General features: G+C 39.9%; 1 protein-coding gene across 2 annotated transcripts; it reads right to left on the reverse strand.

The window, feature by feature from the left end:
• Positions 1 to 2,884: 2,884 nt before the first annotated feature.
• LOC124149472 (streptococcal hemagglutinin-like) lies at positions 2,885 to 13,751 on the reverse strand. 2 transcript variants are annotated; one of them, XM_048394052.1, is made up of 16 exons: positions 13,599 to 13,751; positions 11,956 to 12,152; positions 11,569 to 11,652; positions 10,753 to 10,906; positions 10,142 to 10,250; positions 9,930 to 10,008; positions 9,489 to 9,575; positions 8,819 to 8,970; positions 8,531 to 8,568; positions 8,159 to 8,264; positions 7,606 to 7,770; positions 6,881 to 7,001; positions 6,188 to 6,310; positions 5,519 to 5,570; positions 4,342 to 4,980; positions 2,885 to 4,305 (listed from the first exon to the last, which is right to left on the reverse strand). In XM_048394052.1, the coding sequence occupies exons 1-16, from the start codon at positions 13,690 to 13,692 to the stop codon at positions 3,773 to 3,775; spliced, it is 2,733 nt and encodes a 910-aa protein (XP_048250009.1). In that variant the 5' UTR covers positions 13,693 to 13,751; the 3' UTR covers positions 2,885 to 3,772. The 2 variants fall into 2 exon arrangements, with proteins under 2 accessions (XP_048250009.1, XP_046377035.2); XM_046521079.2 differs by having other exon boundaries at positions 2,885 to 4,980.
• Positions 13,752 to 20,798: the final 7,047 nt, after the last annotated feature.

A 20,798-nucleotide genomic window follows, 5' to 3' on the forward strand; every position in this document is an offset into this window, starting at 1 on the left:
CACCGGAGTGGTAAACGTCTGAGACCTGCATCACTTCGGGCTTTCCTCCCACATTAAGCTGACACGCCGTGATATAACTGGAATACTGTTAAAAGCGGCGTTAAACCCAACTCACTCACTCACTCACTCATACGAAAGCATAGGTCCCATGAGTGTGTTAATGTTAAAGGTCACTTGATGCAGTATGTCAGCTTAAAGTGGGGGTAAGGACGTAAACCGTTACACTTTTGGTGAAACCCACGAGCTCGGGTATTGTGTTAACAAGCCGGACACAATATATATATTCTGTGAATATTACCTTCAATAATACCATTAAGGGCTAGGGGTGAGTGGATTGGGTTAAACGCCGCTTTTAACAGTATTACAGTTATATCACGGCGTGTCAGATTAATGTGGAGGGAAAGCCCGAAGTGATGCAGGTGTCAGACGTTTACTACTTCAGTGAAACCCACGAGCACGGGTATGGTGCTGACAAACCAAGAAACATAACCGGGATTCGAAGCCACAATCATAGGTTTCTGGCGTGCCCAAGGAACTCAACTCTGCACAGCGAATCGCGGCGCTTTAGACGACTGGGCCATCTTGAAACACAACGCGGTGGTATTGCTTGTTTTGTGAGCTGATGTGACGGTTGGCTTCGGCATAGTATGACTCCTGTTACTCAAATAAATGCATATATTGGCATATCAATCTGTCCTTGACAATTAATAATCTCTCCTATTTGAAGAATATTTTTATTCATATGACATATTTTCTCTGAATTTTTTTTTTTTCGTTCTAGAAAATTGTCCCGCGGGAGATGACCCGGATGTTATATGTGCCACAAATATATGCAATGACGTCACAACACGTGACGTACTCTGTTGTGGCACGTGCAAGCTGGTGGAGCTGCCTCCAGTGGCTCCGCCCTTTATTTCAACCATCGTCACGGTGTCGCCTGTCTTCCCGCCAGTCCAGCCAAATCCGCCCCCCTTCCCCACCATATTCCAACAGAACCCTTTCCCGCCGCAGAACACTTTCCCACCCCAAAATCCCTTCCCACCCCAAAATCCCTTCCCACCCCAAAACCCATTTCAACCTCAAACCCCTATCCAGCCCCAGAACCCATTTCTGTTCCCAAATCCTTTTCAATTTCAACCGCAAACCCCATTTCAACCCCAAACCCCTTTTCAACCCCGGAATCCTTTCCCACCTCAACCCGCGCCTCGGCGATTTAGCTTCTTTGATAATTTTGACGCCAGATTTAACAATATATTTCAAAATTTGAATAATCGAATTGGAGGATTTACATTCGGTAAAAAATAAGATTGGTGTGAAATTTTACGCAATATGTTAACTGAACGTGGCAGTATCTAATAAATTAAGTCCAAATTCTTTTCTTTTCCTAGAATTGAATGATTATATTTCTTTTAGTGATTGTTGGATAGTGGTATATTTTGAACGGATGTTCCACCTTGTTGTATATCGTCCAAACAAAGGGGAAATAAGTTCATTCCGAACCTATCCATCACCGTAATTACATTTTAACCATTCAATTAGTTTTGGGTTACATCATTATTCCAGACTACACAATTAAAGTCAAACAAATAGAACCCAATAAATCCAAATGGGGAGAATTCCTTTTCGTGGGCGGCCTCTCCACGCATGAGAAGTTTGGAAGGACCTTTTATTTTACGTTCTTTTTGATCTTGGAAATATGGCCTTTTCGTCTAGTTTGTGTGTGGAGTGAGCGCGGCTGTTGGTGGGTGCGCGCGTGGGGTTCTGTGTATGCGTGGTGTGTATTTGATGTGTGTGTGGTATGGGGTGTGTGCGTGCAGTGATGCTGTAGTAGAATGCTTTTTATCACTTTTGTATGAATTAATGTCTGTTCTGATTATTCAAGTTTAAATTTCCCCAAATATTATAACAATATATACATATCACCCCATGGCTATGTAGCTGTTGAATAATCATGGACTGAATAGATATCTATGTATAGTGCAGTCACGTAGACTCGTGTATGTTATCACCCAAGTCATGTTTGTAATAAACGAGATTTTAAACCCACTGTGTTTTATGTGTGTCGAGTAACACGAGAAAGAGAATTTTAACATGGAACTCGAGAACAACCTCATGGAAAGCGATCTTAAAACTTTGAAACATAATCCATTTCCAAAACAATCAACGTGTCTACAAATTTATGAGTGAGTGAGTGAGATTTAACACCACTATTATTTCAGTAATATCACGGCATGACAGCTTGATGTGAGAGGACAACCCGAAGTGATGCAGGTCTAGATGTTTTAGATCCGGGGTAGAATGGGTCTTCAGCAGCCCAGGCTTGCCGTAAGAGGCGACTAACGGGATCGGGTGGTCACCCCGACGTGTTGTCCATCGTAAACGTACACTACTTCAAACCACCCACGAACACTGGCATCGTGCCGATAAATCAAGAAACATAATCCAGGCGAATCTTGGATTCGGACCAACAATCATAGGTTTCTAGCCCCTAAGGGACGCAACTCTGCTCAACGGAATACGGCGCCTTACTCGACGGGACTCGTGTCCCCACCGTGTTGTTAACGTCCGGTGCAGAATGCTTATGTTCCCTGTCGTTTAATATCAACATTCCGTTTGTCTCGAGCTTTGGATAACTCAACATATTTTTTATTATAACCTGGAATGCATCTCCAGATTAAGTGAGTGAGTGAGAATGGTTTTACGCCGCTTTTAGCAATATTCCAGCAATATCACGGCGGGGGACACCAGAAATGGGCTTCACACATTGTACCCATGTCGGGAATCGAACCCGGGTATGGTGTGACGAGCGAACGCTTTAACCACTAGGCTACCCGACCGCCCCCATCTCCAGATTAACCGATCATGTAAAGACTCCTCACAAAGATTACTGTCATAAGGCGTTTATTCTCATGATAGTGACAAGAGTAGATTAAATTATATAAAAATAAACAAATCTGAAGTACACAACACGAACAGGCAGGCATATTGAGCAAACAATTCCAAATAATACACATGTACAACTAATAAACATATCTGGTGCTTACAATGAACAAATACACACAATGTTGAAATCTTCTGAAACTATGATATTTATCTCGTTTACAATATTGGATTTATCACTCAGATGAATGACAACCATACTTTTCAAACACTTATGAAGTTACAACTTCTACAGAATATATCACGTTATTAAATTTTGACATGATACCTCGAAACTTTGAAGTTTCGTCGATGTCTACCGGGTATCCACATATTTTCAAACAATATCATCTGGAGGAAACAATCATCAACATCCCCAGATGGAATTTACATATAATGATTACGACTATGTGAAAATGATTATTTCCCAACCAGATTTACTTGCAAACTCTTCCTTCTTTACCACATCTGGGGTCTAATTCTAATTAAAACGAACGTAAATGAGAGTAAATATTGAGAAATGATATTGTAATGGACACACTGGCTATAAACAAAAGTCAAACAGAAATGGATTTGCTGTAGAATTGTGGATGTTTTGAGACATGCATCGTCAGTTTCATTCAAAGATTCGCTTGGTCTGCATGGCCCGAGTCAAAACAAAGACGTTTCAAAATACTTCATCTGGATGATTCAAACGCTTTTAAATTACTTCAACAAAACAGTTTTTATGTTAATCAAAAGACATTTTGTTGAGAAATAGGTTTAATTAAATTTAACAAGATTGATCACAGAGTTTTCCGAAATTACTTTTTGACCAGACCGGATCACAGAAAGCAAGGCACTCAAGGCCGTGTTACCAGTCGAATTCGAAGGCATCATCTCCTCCCATGAGCATCCAGCCGTTATTCATGCCGTTGTTGCGAGCGTTGTTAAAGAAGTTCCCTCCATTGTTACGGCGGTTGTTACGACGACGCCACCACCACTGGTTATTCTGAGGGCGTTGAGCCCATCGGCAGCAAGGTTGGTACCAGCGTTGGTAACACCAGTTGTAGTAACGATATACGCGGCAGTAGTTGGAGTTGAACTGGGGCGGCCGGTTCTCCACGCTGGAGCTGCCGCCGCTATTGGACTGACTTTGATCAGGGGTAGTTGTGGCACTAGTTGTCCGGCTCGTGGTAGGACTTGTTGTTGGGCTAGTGGTTGCACTTGTTGTTGGACTTGTTGTTGCACTTGTTGCACTAGTTGTTGCACTTGTGGTTGCACTAGTTGTTGCGCTAGTTGTTGGACTTGTTGTTGCACTCGTCGTTGGACTTGTGGTTGCGCTGGTTGTTGCACTCGTAGTCGGGCTAGTTGTTGCGCTAGTTGTTGCACTTGTAGTCGGGCTAGTTGTTGCGCTAGTTGTTGCACTCGTAGTCGGGCTAGTGGTTGCACTTGTCGTTGCGCTAGTGGTTGCACTTGTCGTTGCGCTAGTGGTTGCACTTGTTGTCGGACTAGTGGTTGCACTTGTCGTTGCGCTAGTTGTTGGGCTAGTTGTTGCACTTGTCGTTGCGCTAGTGGTTGCACTTGTCGTTGCGCTAGTGGTTGCACTTGTTGTCGGACTAGTGGTTGCACTTGTCGTTGCGCTAGTTGTTGGGCTAGTTGTTGCACTTGTCGTTGCGCTAGTGATTGCACTAGTGGTCGCACTTGTCGTTGCGCTAGTTGTTGGGCTAGTTGTTGCACTTGTTGTTGCGCTAGTGGTTGCACTAGTGGTCGCACTTGTCGTTGCGCTAGTTGTTGGGCTAGTGGTTGCACTTGTTGTTGCGCTTGTGGTTGCACTTGTCGTTGCGCTAGTGGTTGCACTTGTTGTTGCGCTAGTGGTTGCACTAGTGGTTGCGCTAGTCGTTGCACTTGTCGTAGCACTAGTTGTGGGGCTAGTTGTTGTAGCACTAGTTGTTGGGCCTACAGTTGTAGGGTTTGCATTACACGTTTCACAGCAGTACTGCTCTCTGGTCTGCTGGGTCAACTGGGAGCAGATACCACTGCTGCAGGAGAACTTGGTGTCATCTCCGTGGGGACAGTCATCTGCAGGAGAAAAGCAGCTGAGTCAGAGCCGGTAGGCAAAGGGCATATGTGTTATGCAGTGCGTCATAATGATAGCTTCAATACATGAAAGAGTGAATATCGTTTTACGTAACACAAATACACCTGCAAAAGCATGGCGGGCTGTAAATAAACCACTCCGGGGCAGACAAACCAGTAGCTCAAGGTACAAACAAGGACAGGGTGCAACCACCTGATTCTTTCTGGTTGGCTGTTACAAGCATGGGGGACTGGATTCACCGTGTGGAATCATGTTTGGTTTTACGAAATTCAATGTTGATTATCCATATTTACTTTAATTATGTACATTAAGACTGGATTTTGACTGGCCACACTGTATATAAATTATTTAGATTCATCTACCTTGGATGTTTTCGCTATATACAGCGCCATATTTAAAAACCGAATGAAGGGTGAAGTTTCAAATTTAAAACTTATGTGATTTGAAACCTCTGATCAATAAGAATGGTGTATTATCCATTATCATGGTTAAATTGGTTTAGCGATATGTAACACTCACCATAAGCCGCCGGGGCAGCTGGGTCCGCCACGCACTGTCCTTGAACACACCACTGTAATAGAAACGGATCAATGTACAGTCAGTTATGTCGCCATATATCTTTCAATACCAACTTTCACGAACACAAAGGTTCATTTAACAACACAAAATACCACTTGCAAGTATAATATGTATACACCAGAGACACAACACCAAGAATAAGGAGTGATTAAGGCTGAAGCCAATGTCAGAAGCGAACCCAATTCAACCAACGTTTGAGCGTTAATGAGTGTGATGGTACCATGATATAACGGAACGACCTGATTCGGTTTGTTAAATTATTTGATTAACTTTAACAAAAGTAGAATAGATAAATAGTATGCGGACAGCTTCCTTTTTCTATGAACTTATTAAAGGTCATTTGGTAATGGTAGTTATCTTTTGACTAGTCATTTAAACATGTATTTTACTAGACAGACAATACACATTAAATCCTTGAAATATTCATTGTACTCTACCAAGATTTTAGACTTTAACTTCTACTTTTATTTCGTCCACTTAATTTAAATGCCTTTCGAAAAAAACAATCCCTAAGAGAAGCATTAACAAAAACAGTTGCAGCTTTTGTGTTCCCAGCAACGTTACGACCTCTGCGCGACACGAATACACACACTGGTATTTAATTCCTACCTTTTTGTTACCGCACGTGGTGTATTCCATGGGGTACATAGCCGTGCACTGATTGGTGGAGCCGGGCAGGTAACACCACATGATGTAGCAGAGGCTATCGTATGTGGTTCCGTTGTACGCAGGCTGCAACATGACGTTATGGGACACTTAAATCAACTTCCACTTTCAAATGTACCCAAAAATTATTTTTCGTGACAGAGTTCTGTTATGTCAATATATTTATCGAATAAGTATATCAAAACTATTACAAGTATGTAATTGAATCATAATATACATGCAGTATTACGCTCTAGTGATGTTGATCAAGAACATTTTGATATATAATGAGGTTTGTATCTAAATTTGATGTTAGTAAAAGCTCATACAACCTTCTTATATTGAACTATTGCAAATCAACCACTTTATTGAATTTAAAATAGTTTTATCAGAAAAGTATGGGTAGATTTTCTATTTCCAGACACTTGTTCTTATGATATTGTCGGAATCGTACAATGAACTTCTTATAATTGTAGACATGGTTTTGTCACCTTTAGTTCTAGAGCATTAAAGATATAATACTTAATGGTTTGTATTTAACACGGAACCATTATGACTTTCGGTCACGAATGGTTAGACATGTTTTCAAGGTAGCTTCTCATGAAATCATTACACTCTAATTATTAGTTTGACTTAATCAGCTTGTGTTCTACTCACCCTGCAGAAGTCCGCTCCGACGTTGTTCTGGCACTGCTGGTCGGGCGAGTACTGCTGACCGTATCTCACACTGCTGAAGTCGACGCTGGACGCAACGTTGTCTTCTTTGGTGCAGGTAACACTGAAACACAAAAGACGGGTTTCATTTCATGTTGTTTGTTTATTTGCTTGTTTGTTGTTTAACGTCGAGCTCAGCGATATTCCAGCTGATATGACTGCAGTCTGTAAATAATCATGCTTGGACCAGACAATCCAGTAATTGACAGCATGAGCATCATTTTACAATTTCATGTCGGGGATAAGTAAAGCATCTCCGTGCATGTACGTGTGTGTGTTCGTGTGGCTGCTTGTACGAGTCCGGACTGATGCTGATTTATAGTGCTAGCTCACTGAGATACCATGCCGCAGTTTAACATGAATACCCCACTCAGACACAGTATACTGACTCCGAGCCGACCAGTCCTTGTTTTAGCCCCTTAACGCCGAGCGCCAGACAGGGTAACAGCAAGTACCATTTTTTAACTCTTTTTGGGCGGACGCTCTACCATTAGACCACGGAGGCGGTCGACAACCTAAGAATAATAATCAGACACGACTAAGTGACGACATTCTGCACAGCGAATTGCAGTGCTATAGATGGCTGGCTCGCCCGAACATCTACTTCACGAGGAGCTATCATAGTATGCCGCTTAACATTGAAACAACTCTTGGATATGAACACTCACCTTGCACGTCCGAGATACTCAGCAAAGCTGCTGACTGAGCAGGGTGTCCACGTCCATGGCCTGGAGCTGGTGTCGCGAGTTACGAACTGCAGTATAGACGCCATGATGAAGTTGCTCTCTGTGCAAGAGACGGCGCTATCCTCACCGTCGTGGTCGCCGTTGAGACTGAAACAGACACATGTTGTCAGAACGTCTGCAGGTGATGTTATGTTGTTTGTGTTTTGTTTGAGGGAAGCTAGTTCATGTTGTTGTTGCAATCACACAAACGGACCGCGCGATTGCACTCGTCTACGGACACCGTAAAAACGTACTGTAACAACCGTCTTGTTGCACATGAAATGGTTTATTCAAAACAGAGTCGAACATCGTCCAAAGAACATGATTTTAAAACCGTTAACAATTAGCTCAATTAGCTCATTTGATTCATTTCTTGGTTCGATTCCACACGTGGGTACAATTCTTGGTTTTGCCCGCTGTGACATGCTGATGAAGCAACACAAAACCCATCTGACTCACACATTATGTCTAAATCTGTAGACAAAGCATCTCATACCTGTGTCCCAGTTCATGGGCAGCGGTAGCGGGTGTAGCTCCTGCGAAACTGTTTTCAACAACAGAGACGGAGTCTCTCTCACAAACTGACTCACTCAGCGCGACACCTGGATCAAACAAAACAAATGTTTACTTTCATACGTTTGTTGCTCTTTTCCACGAAATATCATTTCATTCAATACTTTATTTATTTAGTTAGGTGTTATATACCAGATGTTATCCCCTGCACGTCCCTCCTAGGTCACAAAAAGTTTTAAAAGCAGAATTGACGATTGTACTGGGTGGAGTCTTGCATCTTAATTTTCTCAACTAATCCAAAATGCCCATACTTACTAACTATAAATATGACATTCTGTATTAAAATCATTCTTACCTGTTCGTCCAGAATTTCCAGCATTTGACAAGTCATACCTGAAAAATCACAAATCAAGGCTTTATTAAGAGGGGGAAATATTGACCACTGAATGAATGCATTTCGTGTTGCAGAGGTGTGAAGTTTGGTTCCTTGCATTTCCTTACTATGCCGCCATGTTATAGGCCATGGGTGTCATGTCTAAAGACAGAAAGGAAAGCCGGCGACATTGTTTATTAGACGTTAATGTTCATGGCCGTACTATTTGGGCGGAATGTAGTATGACGATAGACTGATATTATTGCTTACCCGGAAAACAACATGTAATGATCGTTCTTGGGTAGGCTGGTAAAATCCTGGGCTTCAACCCAACTTTTGAATTGGTTAAGAGCAGTCTCGGAATCCAACAGGTTGGTGGCGCTGTCGCCGGAGGCGCTGGTGAAGTTGGACAAAGCTGGATCCTGCAAGATACGTTTTCTGGTTTATGTGATAGAAGAGCATCAAATAAGGGTTGCTTTCCCTGGGTGCATATAGAACCGCTTCTGGCAACGTAATTATATGCGAATCCAGATAACAAGATCCCGATTTATAGTGCTAGCACACTGAGATACCATGCCGCAGTTTAACATGAATACCCCACTCAGACACAGTATACTGACTCTGAGCCGACCAGTCCTTGTTTTAGACCCTTAATGCCGAGCGCCAGACAGGGTAACAACAAGTACCATCTTTTAACGTCTTTTGGTATGACGCGGCTGGGGATCGAACCCCGGACCTTCCGCTCTTCGGGCGGACGCTCTACCATTAGACCACGGAGGCGGTCAACAATGTCATGAGGAACATAGAAGTACAATATGAAAGATGATCCATGCATACTCTTCAGTTAATTGTAAGATACAATTTACACATTTGGATTGAACAAATCAGAACCAAGTTTTGAATACCTAAGCAGGGGAATGTGAAAATTGAGTTCTCTTACCGTAATTATTCGAATCTCTGTAACCTCAATGGCAATACTCAGAGTTGAACCAGGAACACTTTGGACATTAACGAAACGATCGTTCATCTACAAGAAAAACACAACAACATATTAAATTAAAATATTAACAGTGGTAGTGAAGTTTGAGTGTTATTGGTCGTATTAAAAATATATTATCGCCGAACCAGTTTTCTTTCGGGTCCGTTTACGCTTGTCATGTCAAGATGTATTACCCCTAAATATAAGATTGAGTGAGTGAGTTTGATTTCACCCCGCTTTTAGCAATATTCCAGCAATATCACGGCGGGAGACACCAGAAATGGACTTCACACATTGTACCCATGTCGGAAATCGAACCCGGGTCTTCGGCGTGACGAGCGAACACTTTAACAACTAGGCTACCCGACCGCCCCCCTAAATATAAGAACGAAGTGGTCTTACCGATGCAGCTACGGCGGTATAGTACAGGTTCATTTGACTGAGAACATCCGCCTGTGTTGTCTGAAGTTTTTCAGTCCATCTGAAATACATTAAATAGTGTTATAGTGAGTGCGTTGAGTTTATAAGAACATTTCAGTTACATCCCCGCATTCCAGCATCGTGTGGAAGGGTATCCAGGGTATATTTATCTTTAGCCAAGTATTTGTACATACCTCTCGAAATCCCTGGCATCGACGACAAAAATGACCTCCACAATGTGTTGGTCTACCTGGCGTCTCCTCCTCACATCTTCATCTTGGTCGTTGCTAGGGGGATTAGGCGCTGAAATGTATGAAGAAACCCTTGAGATGCTGATGAAAGACTAATTTTCTCTTCAAATTAAATTTACATGGGGAAAGAACTAATTAATTGAAGAATATGGTCCGTTTAGTTGGAAGAGTCCTTGGTAACCTTGAATGTATGTTTCAGGTGAATGTGGTAAATACACCCTCGGTTGAGGCACATATTTTTGACATCTTTCTGAAATGAAAGATCTATCTTTTTCTTTCTTTCTTTTTATGATTTCACTTGCTTTGATTTATTTGAAACTTATGCATTTCACCCCAACATCGTCATCTTAACATGTCGAGCGATATGTTGCTTTGTTATCAGAATAATACCTGTATGTGTGCTTTCGATCTCCTCCGGGGAACCCCGAGGCACCTTTTAAAGGCTAAAAAGCGAACAATTTACATGTAAATGGGCTGACCCATGTATACAATGGACACTGAGGCCAGGCCCAACTATGTCTACACACTGTAAGTGAATACTGAAGGAGACTCACGGAGAGGGTTAGGGTTGGGGATGGCATCCCCCGTGTTATTCACATTCTCGACATTCTTGTGAATCACATGATCACCAGCATCACCATTCTCTCTTCTGAAGCGGTTGAGTGGTACAATGTTTACTTCCTGGCCGTCCAACACCAGGCTACCCTCCTGGCCATCAAAGATAAACATTTCTCAATAAATTACATGTTTATGCAAATAAGAAGGTCAACTAAGCACTTGGTAACATTACTATTTGATAGTAATTAATAAACACACGCTTATGCTATAGTAGGAATCGTACATTGAGAGATTTGTTATGATTATTGAAAGAGTTTTGTCGTTGTTGTTATAATTAATTACAGATTAAATAATAACAATAACGACATTATTATTATTATTAAACGTCGTGGGGATACAAAAAACTCAATAACGGCATTGTATTAACTATTAGTTTAAGTAGGATTATGTCGTCATGTCCTACTTGAAGTGACACTCTTAGTGCACAACCTGAAAGTGACACACATTCTACTGGACCCGTGAAGATTCCGGGGTAGAATAGGTCTTCAGCAACCCATGCTTGCCGTAAAAGGTGACTATGCTTGTCGTAAGAGGCGACTAACGGGATTGGGTGGTCAGGCTCCCTGGCTTGGTTGATGCATGTCATCGATCCCAATTGCGTGGATCGATGCTCATGATGTTAATCACTGGATTGTCTGGTACAGACTCGATTAGTTTACAGACCGCCGTCATATAGCTGGAATATTGCTGAGTGCGGCGTTAAACAACAAACAAACAAAAACCTACTTGAAGTGAAAACAATGAGAACTGACCACATCATATGTCTCTTCTCCTGCCGATCGTTTCTTGACCACGAGGGAGGCGCCACTTTCGCGGTCGGTGTAAACGCCAGCATTCTGAAATAAGGTTCCAGTTTTGTAGAATGTGAGCGAGGCAGCATGAGATATATGTTGAGCATACATGAGTCTGACTTCAGAAATATAATTAAGATGTTGATTTGCTCAGTCTATAATAACAATATTAATGTTCACATTTGGTTTATTAACGAAATTAATGGACAATTAGAGATTTCGATACTCTTGAATCCTGCAAGGTGGAGTTAGAACATCCAACGTAACTTTACAGCAAATGTTGGCATTTGGAGACAACAGTCCAGGTGGAATAATGAATATTTTACATGTCACAGGAATAATTATTACCTGTGTGTTCAAAGTGTGATCCCGCAGCCCGTCAAGACTGAGGACAGTGGATCGTATCGCGGGTGTTCGTCGTAGCCTCAGGGGTACGTCTTTACCCTCAGCCTTCACTCGAAGATGTAGAAAGGAGGGCAGCTCATCAGCTGTCGAGCGTTTGGCTCTGGAGGCAGCATTTCTATCAAGCTCGATCTTTGCTTTTACTGCAAGATGAACACACAAATTGATAACAGTATTACATATATATAATTGGAAAAGCAACTTCTAATTTAATTCAATTAATCGTGAAGGAATAATTGTTATGGTAACATTTGAACGCCAATATCGTTCGTCCAGTAGCACCCGCTATGTCTGAAGTTCTTGTACTGTCATGTCGGTTTTCAATTGTAATGTCTATCATTAATGGAATATTAACTAAACTGCCGCGCAAAAGAAGGTATGCACCCATGTTTGATGATGACTCAAAATGAAACAAACAAGAAATGGTTAGTCGATGGTGGTGTATTTGATACTGGCAACATAGTTATGTTTTGGACCTTACGTTTGCAGTGTCTCGGCAACTGTTCAGTCTAGTAACACTTTTTTAACGTTTCTGGTCAAATCCAATTTGAAATAGTATACTTTGTTTCTGCCCTTCAGTTTATGTTGAGATATTGGCATGTTTAAATACTATAATGCTACAAATAATGTTTTCTCAGTGGTCTTAGCTAAACAAATTTTCTTTTGTCAGTGGTAACATTATGTATGCAAGGCAAAATGACCTTATTTAAACTAGACAAACATTAATGACGTTGAGAAAGACGTCACTCTGAGAAGACATGTTTCATGTCTCATGTTTATGGTTAAGGGTATGTTGATGTTCACACATCTGATATTAACTGCATGGAATTTAGGATTAGCGTTGGGGCACGACACGCGAGAGGCTGCGTTACCTCATGTATATTCATGTAATGGACTGTTTCTTCACATTAAGAGTATGAACTATGTATAGAATGCGACCTTGGTGTTGCTTGTTTTCTATTGGCTTAGGCTGAGGTTGATTGATTGACTATTCAGACATACACAAAAAGTTCAAGCAGCAAATCGTCGTGATATGTCAAATAATTGATATATTGACTAGCCAGTGTCGTTGTAGGGTCACCTCTGATGTACATGACAAAACATTGTAAATAATGTAAATATTACAACATACACACATCATTTATACATCTCAAACATTGCATGTTCATCTAAGCATTTAGGTAGATTAGTGGTTGGTGTCTTTGTCATTTGATAATGTGTAATTTGAGTGTAACATCACATTTTAATGTTCTCAATTTTCTTAATTTAGTGAATACAGAAACATTGTAATTATTACAAGAAAAAACATCGGAGGAATTTATTTTTGAAAGCATGTTTAAAAGCCAATGTAAATAAAAATCGAACCTGAGATTCATATAACTGAATTGTGTTATTAGATTTCAAAGCATCAAACTCCAAGGGTAAACTTTTCAATAGCATTAAGATCACAAGTAATGCAATGATCGGAACACGAAGGCATAACAGTTTTAAGATGCTTTTGAAATTATTCCAAATGTTTTAAATAATATCAATGTAGCATTGGTTGATTAAGAATAGAAAGGTAAAAGACAATTGAAATAAACACTTACAAGATCCATGTGGGATTTCATCAAAAAGTGGTAAAGCTGCAAGTTGCACAAAAAATACTGAACAAAGCCATAAAAGGTGCATCGTGGATTTCATATGCCTTCAAACCCTGTCCTTCGTCGTCCAGCAAGTGCTATCAAATGTTACTACTAGAACTGTTGGTTGTTACTTACGCTCCTCTGAAACCTCTTGCCTTATATACAGCTGGTTGGCCTGTTAGATCACCGAAGGACAGCTCTGATTGGTTGATCACAGTTATCGAAAACAATCGATGAGCAAAACAGGTATGAAAACAAGTGGATTCTACGAACGTTCCGCTGTTCCATGACGTCACGAACATACGCCCTCATGCGTCTGTGTCACGTGACTGAGTTGTGAACGCTTCAGTGACCATCTTATTGACAAAATCATGTCTGGGGTATTACGCCCTGAGTAATTTCTAGAAGGAAACACAAATATTTAGGGATGATTTGACTGACGTTTTTCATAATTGTCATGTTGAATGGTGACCTTGATAGTTTTTACCTTGAGTCAACAATTTAATTTATCTGGTATATTTATTTTATTCCGTTGGAGAATATTAATACTTTTCAGGTGTTTGGTGTTTGTGATGTCATTGATAGGATGGTGTTGGTGGTTTAGGTATTCAATGTTTTTTTCAAATTGTGTCATGATTTATATATAGGAAGAGGTGTTGTATCCTAATAGAATGTCAGTTGGTTGGTTTGTTGTTTAAAACCGCACTCAGCAATATTCAAGCTATATGACGTTGGTCTGTAAATAGTCGAGTCTGGACCAGACAATCCAAAGATTAATATCATAAGCATCGATCCACGCAATTGGGATCGATGACATGCATCAACCAAGTCAGCGAGCCTGACCACCCGATCCCGTTAGTTGACTTTTACGACAAGCATAGTCATCTTTTACGGCAAGTATGGGTTGCTGAAGACCTATTCTACCCCGGAATCTTCACGGGTCTAGTAGAATGTGTGTCACTTTCAGGTTGTGCACTAAGAGTGTCACTTTCAGTGTGTGCACTAAGGGAAGTCATTCTGATACAGACAAATTAGATTTCAGTGTATTTACTAACAGATCGTATTACCATGATCTACGACAAGACAAGAATACAACAATATTTAAAATTAAAATTTGCAGAGCCAATATTAATTCCCGAATTCTGTTCAGAGATGCGTATCATTCCCCAAAATACGTACGTCCACGATATCACATTACATATGTTATCTCTTTCATCTCAGTATGCTATTAAGATTCAGTTATCATCATCAGTATGATCTGATATGACTATGTATCCTTATCTTTGTCAATCTTATCAAGGTGTGTTGAGTTCGTAAACAACAACACATGTAGGAGTGTGTCATACAGGATGAAGTGGCATCTGGTGGGTATGGCAGGGATAGGCTCTTGTGCATCGATTTGCCGTGATGGTAACATGAATACGAACTGTATTCACACTGTTAAATGAGTTCGATAAGTGAGCCACTTAAGCACCCCTGATGCAATATCAGATTTATATCCATTTCATCATGCTAATTACATTCGTCCTGTTGGATCAGCTGGATCTATCGCATTATTGGTAATAAAGGAAGAAGAGATGATTATCCCAATCAAAACGTGTTGCATTGTATTGAAAACTAGAAACTATTTAACATTATAATTGTAAAGTTAATTTGTTGACTTGTTGCTGATATAATATGCCCACGTGCATGAAACACTGTAAGTGTATTTAATTTGTGAAGAGTATCATTTCTGGTACCAATGTAGAGTCAAGTGAAGACTCTGATTCTAATAGTATATGTACGCGCACAATACTCTCAAACAGAAGGTTCACTGTCTGATATTGACTCGATCAACACCTGTAAAGTATGTGTATACATTTTCACAATAGTTTTCGTAAATATCAACCTTGTATTACGTTTATGAATGGAAAATATACAACAGCATTGTTTGACGTTGTCGTCTTATCGGGAAAACATTCTAAAGTCACTCACAACACTGTTCAAAGTCAAACATATAGATCTGGAAAATAGGTTTAATTATTTTAGTTTTTTATTCAATTTTCCATCATATTTTACAATTCAATATCATACATAGAGTGCGCATGGATTTATTGTGACATTATTGGCATGTTTGTAGTATGGACAGGTCATATATCATAGTTATACAGAGTTTCTAAATAATACATGTAGATAATAATACATGTAATAGTTAACCACCACCCGTACTTTATTCATATCATATTTCCCATTCATATATTTATTTGAATATGATATTGTTTTCATTTTTATGAAGTTTCCAGATACAACCAATATATGAAGAAAAGTTGGTACAAGAACGCCATGTTTCACCTGTCACGTCTTACGATGCAGAGACGTAGAGAAAACAATGAAAAGGGAAGTCACCTAAGTAAGTTTCTGTATTTCAACATGAGTTACAAAAATGGAACTACATATTTAAATACACATATTGATCAGTGTTTAACTTATTTTCGGGGTGGGAAATGATCTGACAATGTCAGGTTCATTGTACAATTTAAGCATATAAACGTATTAAACATGAAGATGTAGGTACCAACATGTTCCTCAATAACCATGAACATTATGTTGAACGATTGCTGAGTCAAAATAATATTCCAACAATATACAGCAAATTTCCCCTTGGTTAGAGTGCAGGAAATACAATAATTAGGCACAGGTATTCATCACTTTATTAGTGACCGAAAACTGCAAAACAGGAAACGACATTCACGAAGCATAATGAACGGAAAGAACGAATCTATGTGAGGACAAATATTCTATTTACGAAAGCTGTGTTTATTGAATATTGATAATGATGACTGTTACTTAAGTACAACTGAATGTATCTTGTGATCAACAATAGTCACAGGAGATTACCATTAATTTTGTAGTTCGCATACGCTCATTCATACAGTTTGTTTCTCGTAATTATTGATAATGAATATGTCCGCACCATGTGCAGGCTTTATGGGTACGTGTGTTGGTGTACATGTGTCAATGGCACATTTATAGAGCAGTGGATAACCTGAGCAACAGGCTGTTTCAGTAATGATCCATTTGATAATAATGAGTAGACATATTTGTCACTAGATTATCTGGTCTGATTGCATACAGGTTGCCTTCGTATGGCAGGAGTATTGTTGAGTGCAGCTTTAGGCAACAAACACTTAATTTTTTAATGAACACTGTGTGCGTGACAGGTACTGCAGCAGATGCTTACCCTTTTCGCAGACACCTGGTGCCATTGTCAGTGATGCATTGATATCGCAAATTTGACTTTACGCCCATACGTAAAATTTACAAACGGGCTAGATCCCTCTTTCCTTTGAGCATTGTGTATGAAGTCAAACTTAATTATCAACTAATGTAGTGAATTAGAATTTAAGATTGAAATGAGATACAGCTGTTTTAATTAAGTCATGCGTAAAGTATTAGATGATTTGTGATAAGGCTGTTAGTGATCCCAGGATGAGATGGCAATGTACAATATAGTACATGTACGTTGCATTAATATAAGTAATGTGGTGGGACTACGGGGTGCGTACCTTAACATTATGCGGAATGCAAAACACCCTGAAAAAGGTGTTTATTTACCATCCTGGATATTGGGAACGCATGTAAACATATCCTTTGTTTTTCGACATTATTACCAGTTATCGTGAGGCTTTGATCTGATGGTATCGGGGTCTCCGTCGATCTCTTTATCAGTGTTTGTGATCTCTGCCTTCAAGCATCTACCTAGACAGGGCAAAGGTCAAGTTGGTTGGAGGTAGAAATCAACACACTGTGAACTTCAGTAACATTTGCAATGCAAATATACCTTTCTCATCGCAATAATGTTCTTGCATTGATAAACTTATGAGCTTGGTACAGTAAGATTCCCTTGGGCACACTGAAAATGTTCACTTTAAACTTGCAGAAAACGTTAAAATATGTTTTGGAAATAGTATCGGACTTTTTCATACCTTGACAACTCGCTTTCTGTCTCACGCTTGCAAGGTTGGACCTTTGACATGGAATATATATAATTATGCCAAAACGGTGACAAAGGTTGTCTTTTCACTGCCATTTCACTATTGCCTTTGTCTATTTGTTCAAATGGAATCTTTGATCAGAGATTTGCACATGTGTTCAAATATTAAAACGAAACGGATCCCGAGGGCCTCTAAAATAATTCTGTTTGACACATTTCACCCTTGCATCAGTGTTGTCAAAGTCGACAGCGTTGAATAGAAAACGTTATTATTCATGTACACATTTTGATAAATTGCATGTATTTGTGACAGGTGCCATCGCATACGCCCACTTTTTCGAGAACACCTGTTATCATCATTAATAGATCGCAATCCAAAGATAAGAACATGCTTATGATAGGATTTTCATTTGAGATTAAAGCTGAACAAAACTATTGAAATTTGCTAATAAATTAAACAGAAAGAAGATGTAATTCAGAATCAGTTCGTATTAACATGTTTGATACCCTAAAAGTATAATTACAAGACAACGTGAAGTGGGGAGGTCATTTTGTCTATAAGAACATTGTTTCAGAACCAATCCTTAATGCCAGTTTAACCAAAAATATGTTAAATGACATACTTATGTATACTTCACGCTAAGGCGATTAGCAAAACTCTAAAATTATTACTCATGGCGCAAGTTTGTTCAGATATCTAAAACAGATAGTATGACATTCCTTTTATAGAAGTACACATTATCAATAAACTATGAATAAATACAGAAACAATAAGGAATAAAACAAGTTGTTTCTTTTCTATAAAATACCATGCATAGTGGTCACCGAGATGTCATCCGGCGTCATGGAACAGACATTCTGTTAGTCATATCAGGACTTAAGCCATGACGTCTTTCTGGACCTTATTTACGTAAGATCATAAGCCACATTGAGAAATTCGGTTGGCGGCAAGATACGATTTCATGCGTGGCCAATAAAACTGAATGAACGGACCTGGGTATCTGTTGTGTAGATGTTATCTGTGTGGTTTTGTCATGTAAACATGTGAGTGACAATGGCCGCAAGTCAACTGTGTGGGGCATGCCGTTACAGTGTCTCACTTGAGAGGAGAGCTACAAAGGCTGACGGGGAAATGTGGAGTCACGTAGGCAATAACAGAACTGAAAAGGAAAATATTTACTCCACTCTAGATAATGATATGTGTAGGGTATGCGATCAGGCGAATCGGATTGTTTTCCATTTTAACGAGCAACAAGAAATCATGATCTCAAGATTAAAGAATATATACTTCACTGAAAAATTCGACAACTATCTTTTTACAGAAACGTTAATTTTAGACTGAATTGGATCAAACTTTTTGGGAGAGAGTTGATATTTAATACATTCGTAAAGGATAGCATCTTTAATCTAGATCAAGTTCAAAAGTTGGCAAATGTTTTGTAAACATGTTTATTGGTTTACGCCGCAGTCAGCAACACCTCAGCTAAAATACGACCGCCGCTATATAATCGAGTCTGGTCGTGACCAGTGGTTGATACTATAAGACACCACCTTAGTCCTCGTATCTATTAAAACCCACCGAAACACTACAGATAATAGGGGGCGGTCGGGTAGCCTAGTGGTTAAAACGTTCGCTCGTGACGCCGAAGACCCGGGTTCGATTCCTGACATGGGTACAATGTGTGAAGCCCATTTCTGGTGTCCCCCGCCGTAATATTGCTGGAATATTGCTGGAATATTGCTAAAAGCGGCGTAAAACTATACTCACTCGCTCACTTACTACAGAAAGTAGATGAAAAGGTTGGCTATTCAGGTGGCTGATATGATCATCAAAAGAACTATCATGAGTGAATCTATTGCAAGTTCAACTATGTGATTACCAATTACATATTCTTTACTCACATATAAAAGTCTGTAAATGTATTATTTGAAATTAATTGCTTAATAAAGGTTGGTTACCTATTAGTCATGTACAGAAGTATGTTTACCCGGGTGTCAAACGCAGGGTCAGTTTAAAGTCTTGGCGCCACGAGACACAGACAGTAACCCCTTAGTATAGTTCTTCTTGTAATACATTTCTGTTTTGACAGACGCCTTACAGTTTTTGTTTTTTAAGCAGACATCCATATTGTTTTTTAGGCAGCATATATATGAACTCAAAACGTCAACGCCGGAGGACATCCAGACTCGATTATCTGCCGAAACAAGTTTCATTAGCATAAAAGGCACAATAGTGTTGAAAAGTATATGACTGGATGTAATTAATTCAGTCAAGGGTAAGCGTGCCCTGCTCTACCCGTATCACCTGCTACTTGCACAATTTTCATAGTAAAAGTAATACTCCTGCCATACGACGACGGCATGTAAAGAATCGAGTCTTGACCAATGATCAGCATCATAAGCAATGATCCATGTCGTTGTGGTACAACGCCGCGATGTCAACCACGTCACCAAACACGACTACCTGATCCATTAAAGTGAGTAAGTGAGTATGGTTTTAATCCACTTTTAGCAATATTCTAGCAATATCACGGCGGGGGACACCAGAAGAGGGTCTGACATATTGTACCCATGTCGGGAACCGAACCCGGGTTTTCGGCATGACGAGCGAATCCATTAAAGTAAGTACCAGAGAGTAAGGAAGTGTGACAAACGCCAGGACTTTGATTGTGAAACCATGACAAAAAGGTTACCTGTCAGTAAAATGTATATTTCCATGAAATTAGAATACCATGTACATATTCTCAAGTAACTAAGCAACTTGGAAATGTAGACGCCATGAGCTGGAACTGGTGGTACATTGCTCGACATGACGGGGACATGTGTTATGGTAAAGTCGAAATCATCCCTCTTGTCATACAGCTTTGTACACAGGTTGCCATCTGTTTGAATTGATATGTATTGATCCAGACAGGACGCCGAATATGGATTGTCAGTTAACGTTGTTCTTTGATTTCCAACTCTGTTGGCTAGATGAGGTGAAGATAGATACGCATTTATCTTGGCACTTTTGAAGGAAATGAGGTAATTTTTTTTATCTGAAACTGATGTTCTGCTTCCTGGCGATATGTCCTTTCCTTGATTTAACTAAACAAGTAAAAAAATGATTCTTATTCCAAGAGAAACAGATCATCTAGCAGAGGGACACAAATAGTACCAACGGAGATACCTACTTATTGTCGTCATAAAGG

This window comes from Haliotis rufescens, unplaced genomic scaffold (assembly GCF_023055435.1).
Source record: "Haliotis rufescens isolate VD_foot unplaced genomic scaffold, xgHalRufe1.0.p SCAF_1, whole genome shotgun sequence".
Taxonomy (NCBI): Eukaryota; Metazoa; Mollusca; class Gastropoda; order Lepetellida; family Haliotidae; genus Haliotis; species Haliotis rufescens.